The sequence below is a fragment of the Mustela lutreola genome, chromosome X (genome assembly GCF_030435805.1).
Source record: "Mustela lutreola isolate mMusLut2 chromosome X, mMusLut2.pri, whole genome shotgun sequence".
In the NCBI taxonomy this organism is placed as follows: Eukaryota; Metazoa; Chordata; class Mammalia; order Carnivora; family Mustelidae; genus Mustela; species Mustela lutreola.
The window spans coordinates 62,931,440-62,939,887 of record NC_081308.1 but is presented as its reverse complement, the minus strand read 5'-3'; the positions used below and the strand labels follow the sequence as shown (position 1 = coordinate 62,939,887).

The following is an 8,448-nucleotide window of genomic DNA, read 5'->3' as shown; positions in this document are numbered from 1 at the left end:
GCGGGAGGCCTGCTTCTCTTTCTCCCTCTCCCTCTCCCCTTGCTTGTTTTCCTTCTATCACTGTGTCTCTCTCTGTCAAATAAATAAATAAAGTCTTTTAAAAAATAAAATAAAATAAAATTTCCCCCCTTTTCACTTTATTGAGATAGAACTGATGTTTAACATTGTGTGAGTTCAAGGTATGTGATTTGATATACATATATATTGCAAAATGACTACAATACAAGGTTAGTTAAAATATCCATCACTTCACATAATTACAATTTTTTGTGGTGAGAACACCTAAGATCTACTTTCTTAGCGATTTTCAAGTATATAATACATCATTGTTAATTGTAGTCATCATATGGTACATTAGATCCACAGAAATTATTCATATTATAACTAGAAATTTGTACCCATTGGCATTGGCCAACATTGCCCCATTTCCCCTATCCCCTAGGCCCTGACAATCACCATTCTATACACTGTTTTTATAAATTTGACCTTTTTTTTTTCTTTTAGATTTCACATGTAAGTGAGATCATACAGTTCCTGTCTTTCTTTGTCCAACTTATTTCACTTAGCATAATGCTCTCAAGGTCCATCCGTGTTGTTGCAGATGGCAAGATTTCCTTCTTTTTAATAGGATGAATATTATTCCATTATATTCCGCATCTTATTTATTCATTCATCTTCAGTGGACACTTGGGCTGTTTCAATGTCTTTGCTATTGTGAATGATGCTGCAAAGAATATGGAGGTGCAAATATCTCTTTGAAATAATGATTTCATTTCCTACAGATACCCACATATGGGATTGCTGGATCACATGATAGTTCTATTTTCAATTTTTTGAGGAACTTCCATCTGTTTTCCATAGTGGCTGTACCAATTTACATTACCACCGGTAGTGCATGAGGATTTGTTTTACTCCATGTAAATGTTTGCCAACATTTATCTTTTGTCTTTTTGATAGTAGTAATTCTAACAGTTATGAGGTTATATCTCATTGTGGTTTTAAGTTTCATTTCCTTCATGATTAGTGATGTTGAGCACCTTTTTTATGTACCTATTGGCCATTTGGATGTCTTCTTTGGAAAAATGTCTATTTAAGTCCTCTGCCCACTTTAAAATCGGATTATTTGTTTTTTGGCTATTGAGTTGAATGATTTTTTAAATGGCCTATTAACTCTTGTTCCCTTGCTACATTTTTTTTTTTTTTACTATAGTTGACACATAATATTATGTTAGTTTCAGGTGTACTACCTTTGTTGTGTTATTAAATGTGACTTTTGTTGGTTGCCTTGTGAAGGAAGAGACAGCTGTGTTTTTATTTATTCTTTTAAAATTCTCGGAATACAGCTTTAAGAAAATCTTTTAAGCAGGACTTAGTAAGACTTTAAAATATAGATATAAAGTGGATTTCCCATCATAGACTTGGGATGGTAGCAAAAACCTTGGGGTTGTGGTGCAGAGCATCCTGAGGACAAAGTGACTTAAGTGAAATGCCTCTGCCAACTGAAAAGTAATCCTGAGTAAGTTGCCCATGATTTATCTGAAAGGTATGCTTGTAGGCTTGCAACACTTGTTAGTGTTGTGGAGAGGAGGGAAGCCTTTATATTTGGAGACTCCAGATTACCACACAAAAATCTGTACATGAATGCTTGTAGCAGTGTTATCCATGCAGTCCAAAAGTGGAAACAATCCGAAAGTCCTTCAACTGGTTGACTGGATGACAACTGTTGTGTATATGTGCAATGGGATATTTTTCAGCCATAAAAAGAATGAAGTAGGGATACACGCCACAACATGGATGAGCCTTGAAAACATGAAGCTAAGAGAAATAAGCCAGTCCTAAAAAACCCATGTAGTCTCTGATTCCATTTATATGAAATGTCCAAAAATGGCAAATCCACAGAAATGGAAAGTTGATTAGTGTTTGCTGGGAGAGATGAAGGAATGGGGAGTGACCGCTAATGTGTATTGGCTTTCTTATTTGGGGTGCTGAACAATGTTCTAAAACTAGTGGTAGTGGTTGCACAACTCTGTGAATATACTAAGTACTACTGAATTTTACGCTTTAAACAGGTTAAACTTACGGAATGCAAAAAAATCCCAATTAAAATATGCATTATGACTGACTAGCAACAACAACCACCAGAGTGGGGGCTACTTGGGCTGTTTGGCTGTCATTTGAGTCCTTCGAGACCTGGGGGTTAGGCTTAGGAAGGAAGCATGTGCGTGCTTAGCATGCCCATGGCTGGACCTGAGGGGCCTCAGGATGCTCCCTTTCGTGGAATGACTGAGTGAAGCTCCCTGGGACAGCAACTATGAGGGCTTTGGACAAGGAAAGAATTCTTAATGTCCTCCCCTACTACACATAGCCTTCCCTTATCTCCTTTTCTCCTCCTCTTGGTTAGCAGTAAATGAGTTTCCTCTCCAAGGCACACTTTTTTGGGCATGCAAGCTCATTCAGTCACAGGAAAAGCAGCTTTTGGGTCTCTGAGCAGCCATACTGGGTCTTGTGCTGGTCAAAGAGTTTGCACAGAGCATCCATATAGAGTGCATGGTATTTGTCCACCACTTCCTGGCTTGGTTTTTCAATTTTGGGCACCAGCAAAGGCTCCCCAACTGGAGATGGGAAGAGAGAAGGAGCAAGTTTTAGATCTTCTCTTCCTTTAACCTCCTTCTTCCCTGGGCCGGATCCACTCACTTGCCAAGTCCACTCCCAGATTCTCCCTCTCTGCTTCCCTTTTCTTTGGTGGGGGTAGGATGGGGAGGGTTGAGGTTGAGGTTAGGAAAGAGCTGAGGTGGTCTTGGGGCTGAAAGCAGCACTTACCTACAGTGACAATAGGCAGCGAGTAAGGCAGAAGCCCACTGGTGCCTGGGTAGAAGCCTCTTCCATAAAAGACGCAGAAATAGAAACCAAAGATTCTGCGGAAGCAGCTCTGGAACTTGTACATCCAGCTGTCCTTATGGAATTGCACCTGGTCATATACCTCAGTTTCTCCAAATGTGAAGGTCGGGACCAGATGAGCCCTGAAGGAAAACCCCGATTTATTTTTCAAACATGGGCTAGACTGAGAACCACTCAGGAAGAACATTTGCTCCTGGCCAGGGTCCCAGCTACATAAAATCCCTGAAACATAAAGGATTTCTTCTTGCACCAAACAGGGCTCCCATATTGACTCTCTCTCATCTTGAAATGTTCAAGTCCGGTGAGAATGCTGTCTCTGGTCCAGGATCACAAGGGTGAGATATGGGGGTGGAGGGAAGGAAGAGGGTTTTGGGCAGAGATCCCCAGAGACCTGTATCATGTTAAGAAAAGTTTCCAGAAAGTGTCATGCAGGGAAATATCTGACTCTGTTTCTACTAGTAGGAAGCATAGAGATGACAATAATATCACACAGACACATATGTGGGGGATGATATGCCCATCCCCCACAGGAAATATGAATAAAGTATTCTGTCCTTTGAGAGTACAGAAGAGAAAATTTGTGTTCCTCTCGGGCCATAGGTAGAGAATCAGGCTCCTGAAGTCCTCTTGTGAGAGGAGAGTACAGAGGGCATGGCCTCTCTTATACAAATATTTATGAGTTACTAGGCATCTCTCTGCATTCTGATATATGTTGCCTTCTTGGATCCTTACAGCAGAGACAGTACAGGGCACAGTAGGGGGTGGTGGTATTTTCTTTATCTTACAGATCCACAAGCCCAGGTTCTGAGAGGGAAAGTTCACTGGGCAGTCGGTGATTGGCATGACCTGGGCTAGAACACAGGATTCCTTCCTCCCTGCTCAGAACTCTCTCCCCTACATTAGGTTCCAAACTGATAAACCGGCCACTCAGGCAAGGTCCTTGGATTAACTACTTTTCTCTGAGTTTGTAATAAGACAATTACCTCTGTGTTCAGTGGCCCGGCCTCCTGACATCTTGGTGCACCCCACAGCTCCCATCTTGGCACCTGCTCTTTACCTCCTACCTTTACCCCTCAGTTAGAGTGGGTAATGATTATCTACCACTTATTGTGTGCCAGACATATTTGTTGTTTTATTTAAACCCCACAATGACCCTATGGAGGAGGTACAATTATTAGAGCCGCATTATGAAAAGGAAAACCCCAAGACTCAGAATGGTTAAGTAATCTGTCTCAGAACACACAGTAAGTTATGGAACCAGGGTTTCAAATCAGGGTCCCTGACTTCAGATTCTGTGCACATACTCACCATACTGTACAACCTGCCCCTTGCATTTACATTAACAAACAGATACAGATATTGATATTGCTAGAGATGATGTGGGCATCATCTGTATATATTTGGGAGCCCTAGCCAAGCCCCATGATAATGAATCTGGGCTTCTGGTTTGGCTTTCCAAGAACTGGTCTGGCTAGTTTAGAAGGAGTGGATGACAGTAAACCTTTTAAAAACGCTATGGTCATCTCCCTTGTGCGCTAGTAAGTTCCAAGAGGGCAAGACTCATGTCTGAGTCATTTTGATATCATGTAACAGGTGATGCTGCTCAGAGAAGGCCATGCCCCCTGCCCTGGGAGGAACACTCACCCATGCTGGAGGGCTGTGCGCACAAACCCCTTGCGCTTCTGGAGGATGAGGGTGGTAGTGTTGGGCACACTTTGAAGGGCCTCTCCCACCCCTCCTACCACGATGCCCACAAGGTTGCCAGTGCCGTGGCTTAGCAGGTAGTCAATTGCTGGCTGACTCACGGAGCATACACCTAAGAGATCAAGGAGCAGAAAGAGAAGCAATATAAGGAGGGGTGTAAATGGCTGAGAGAGAACACCCCCTGCTCTACTCCCCATTGGCCTGTCTATACACCCTGTGTTCCTGTAAGTCTCGAAAGGAAAATCAATGAGATGGGGACAAGGGTGGGGAGAAAAGGGCAAACCCAACATGTTTCACTTGGAGGCAATATCTCCACTTCATAGGAAGCACTAGGTTGAAACTATAGTGGGAAGATTTCCAGTGGAATAACCAGAAGGACTTTCTGAATCTCAACTATAATCTTACTCTTTTCTTTTCCTCTGTTGCCCCTAAATAGCAAAAGCTATTCTTTACTGAGCATATACTCTGTGGCAGACACTATAGCGAATGCTTTCCTTGCATGCTCTCCTTTAACTCTCACACCAAATCTGAGGTTGGTCTGTTATCGTCAGCCTCACCTTACAGATGAGGAAAGTGAGATAGGTAGCTTGCTCAAGACCACACAGTAGGTGGCAGAGCTGGGACTCAAACCCAAACAGCTTAGCTCCAGAACATAGGCTTTTAACTACTATGCTCTGATGGGAATGGGTGAGAGGTGGTTGAGAGGTGGGGATGAGCCTTAAAAAGGTGTGTCTCCCAGCAGAAAAAAATGGGTCAGAAGCTCCAGTAAGTATGCTCCGAAGTACCTTTGGCCATGAGGTACTCCCTGACAAAGGGGATCTTGAAGAACCAGGACAGTGTGGCCAGGTGGGGAGTGATGCCTGGAAAGATCTTTGAGAAGCCTGTGGCTTCAGTGCAGAAGTTGCAGAAGGCTCCAAAGGTCAAGAGACCATGAGGGTGAACCCCCATGAGGTAGTTGTGCTCCGGCGACAAGTCTTTAGTCTTCTGGATCTGCAGTCATGGAGAGAAGTGCCAGATGTGGTGGAATGAGATCACATGAAGAAACAAGGCTGAAGATGTTTCAGGGATCAGGGTGTTCTCTAAAGCAGAGCTGACCTTCCTTCCTTTCTTCCTTCCTTCCTTCTTTCCAAGATTTTATGTATTTATTGGACAGAGAGAGACAATGCAAGCAGGGGGAGTGGGAGAGGAAGAAGCAGACTTACCATGGAGCAGGGAGCCGACACAGGTCTCAATCCCAGGACCCTAGGGTCATGACCAGACTGAGCCACCTAGGTGCCCCTAAAGCAGAGCTTTTCAACTGCTAGGCCATGAGGGCGTTTCAGGGGGCCAAGATATGGGTTTCCTCAGCCCCTGGAAAACTGAGGAGAATCCGGGCCAGCTAGAACTGCTGGACCTCTTCCTCATGGCTGGCTGCAAGTAGTTTTGGCCATTTGGCTCAGTGCGCCTTACGCATGGTATCGGCAAGCTCTGGTCTAAAATTGGGGCATTGTTAGTTGGCTACTCCAGAGAATGCTCTGAGGATCAGCATAGCAGTACAATTCTACATTGTCTTCCTGTTATTTTCTCCTCCCAAACCCCTTCCAGTTTCTGCCTGAGTGTCTGCCATTGGACTTGAAAACCCTGCCAAAATATCACCACATCTGTGAAGCTTTTCCTTACCCCTCCTCTGAACTACTTGTGTACTCATACCAAACTATAAATACATACTTGTCTGTCCTTCTCATTAGATGGGAGCACCTTGCTGACAGATAACATCCTACTCACTTCTCTGTACCTCTAACATGTGGTAGAGTAGGCTTTCAATCAATGTCTGTTAAACTGAACTGTATTTGCGTTTCTGTCTGTGTCATCTGGTAGGTCATGCTAAAGGCATCCAAAGTATGCTGGCAGAGCAGCGAGTTCCCAGCTGCAATGTCAGGTTTTGCAGTATGTCAAGGCTGCACTGAGACTTCTCTGGTAGTCTTGTTTTCCTTATGGACAACCCTAGTTATTTGGCATAAATGCCTAATATCTTGGGAACTGTGGAGGATGCTGGGAAAGAGACACTTACCGTAATGGGGAAATAGTCCCTGATGTGGGTCCAGGCACACCAGTTCCTTACCCAGGCTGAACGCCTGCCTCCTGAGACAGAAATATCAGTGGGGGATGGTGTCTGTGTGTGGCAGCCCCATCCCTCCCACTCTCTCGGGGCTTTCTTAACAGCATGGAGGGACCATAGCTCTGCTAGAGAGGTAGAAAAGGAAGAGATCCCAAGACAGTCCTGGCTGGCCCAGGTCCTGTGACTCTGAGAACTTGGATGAGAGGCCTGTGGCATGGTGAGTGGGATTCCCTGGTCATAGGTTAAGCTGGAGCATTCTTAGGCCATGTTCTCTCTAGGTCTGTGGGTCTTACCTTGCTCTGGAGTCTTCCAATCCAGGAAAAGCCAGGTAAAGTAAAGCACTGGCAGTGGCCACAAGGATGTAAACAGCAAGGAAATGAATAATGGCTGCAAGATCCAAACTGATGAGGGAGCAGGTCAGGTCAGAATTGTGCTGCCAACAGAACTTGCCCAGGTACACCCCCCTTAAGAGCCCTCCAAACTACTCAAGGGTCTGGTCATGGCCTTCTGTACAGTTCAGCTCCTGCCCGTCCAGCATCCATGTCTGCTTGTCCTTCAAATATTTCCTTTATCATCTGCCATACACCAGCCCTATTTCTAATTCCCCATCATCGCTGTCCACTCACCATCCCTCTACTCCTGCTCCCTGCCTGCCACCAGCACAAGCAGGCAGGCGAGTGGCAGGTAGAGGGAGAAGCAGGCTCCCCGCTGAGCAGAGAGCCTGGGTTAGGGCTCCATCCCAGGACCTTGGGATCTTGACCTGAGCCGAAGACAGACACTTACAGATTGATCCACCCAGGTACCCCCCGCCCCATTTACCATTCTTATCTTCTTGCTCATTCACCATTCCTTTCATTATCACTATCTCCCTACATGGTACCACCCCACCCCCTCCCAGAACGGAAAACTCTATGGTTTAAACACAGGCTGTACTTCTCCAAGTCCGTAATTCTAATGCTTCTTCTGCCCCACTCCCGATGCTTCCTTATGCTTATGGGTGTATCATGCCTATTCCTTGGGCCTCATTTCCCCTTTCCAGATTGTGAGGGTTAAGAAATGGCTGAAATTAGCCAGATCTATTCATATCCATCATGACCCCGTTCTACTCCTCTTTCTGTTCTCACCACCACTTGTGGCTCTATCTCTTCCTTCTCCAGGACACTGGTAAGACTCAAGACTCCTTGACTTTACTCTGTAATACCATCTGAGATGATCAAAAGTTAGACATGAGACTTCCCATGAGCATGAAATTCACCCCAGATCTGGCCCTGGCCTCTGACTTTGGCTTCTTGCCGTGCACTGTAGGATCGGTACTCACATATGGCAAGGTAGCTCAAGGGCCATTGCAGAAGTATCAGACTCTGGAAGTGCGTAGGCTGCTTGAAACAAGGCATGTTGCTCAGGAGCCCGGGGAAGACAAAGATCCCAGAACACTCTTCCAAACAATGGTGCCACCAGCCTCTTGAAGCTTGCTGGATAGTGAGTGTATATGGTCAGGAGGATTTTCACGTGCCCTTTTCCTTCTTTGTCCTGCCCCACACCTACAACCCACTGCAAGAGGCAGGCTTTGGAGTACCAAGGACTGCCCTATCAGGTGTGAGCCCTGGGCCCTGGCCATTTGCCATTTGACTCTTTCCTGAGATTATTAAGACATCAGGATGAAGAAAGGTAAGAAGGACTGCCATCTAGTCCTAGGAACTCAAAGAGCGAAAGAAGGGAAATACCTTTCACAGGCCACTCTCTGAGAC

The 8,448-nt window shown here is 45.1% G+C and overlaps 1 protein-coding gene across 1 annotated transcript; it reads right to left on the bottom strand.

Annotated features, from left to right (window-relative positions):
• Nucleotides 1-2,244: 2,244 nt before the first annotated feature.
• Nucleotides 2,245-8,094, bottom strand: AWAT1 (acyl-CoA wax alcohol acyltransferase 1). The gene is made up of 7 exons (XM_059158227.1): nucleotides 8,019-8,094; nucleotides 6,994-7,101; nucleotides 6,653-6,723; nucleotides 5,388-5,592; nucleotides 4,543-4,714; nucleotides 2,821-3,020; nucleotides 2,245-2,612 (listed from the first exon to the last, which is right to left on the bottom strand). The coding sequence occupies exons 1-7, from the start codon at nucleotides 8,092-8,094 to the stop codon at nucleotides 2,458-2,460; spliced, it is 987 nt and encodes a 328-aa protein (XP_059014210.1). The 3' UTR covers nucleotides 2,245-2,457.
• Between the last annotated feature and the right edge of the window lie 354 nt (nucleotides 8,095-8,448).

Coding starts and splice junctions, on each gene's coding strand:
- AWAT1 (XM_059158227.1), bottom strand. CDS start 8,094: ATGCCTTGTTTCAAGCAGCCTACGCACTTCCAGAGTCTGATACTTCTG. Junction 7,102..8,018: donor CTTGAGCTACCTTGCCATAT/GTGAGTACCGAT, acceptor CTCCCTCATCAG/TTTGGATCTTGCAGCCATTA. Junction 4,715..5,387: donor GGAGTACCTCATGGCCAAAG/GTACTTCGGAGC, acceptor TTGATCTCTTAG/GTGTATGCTCCGTGAGTCAG.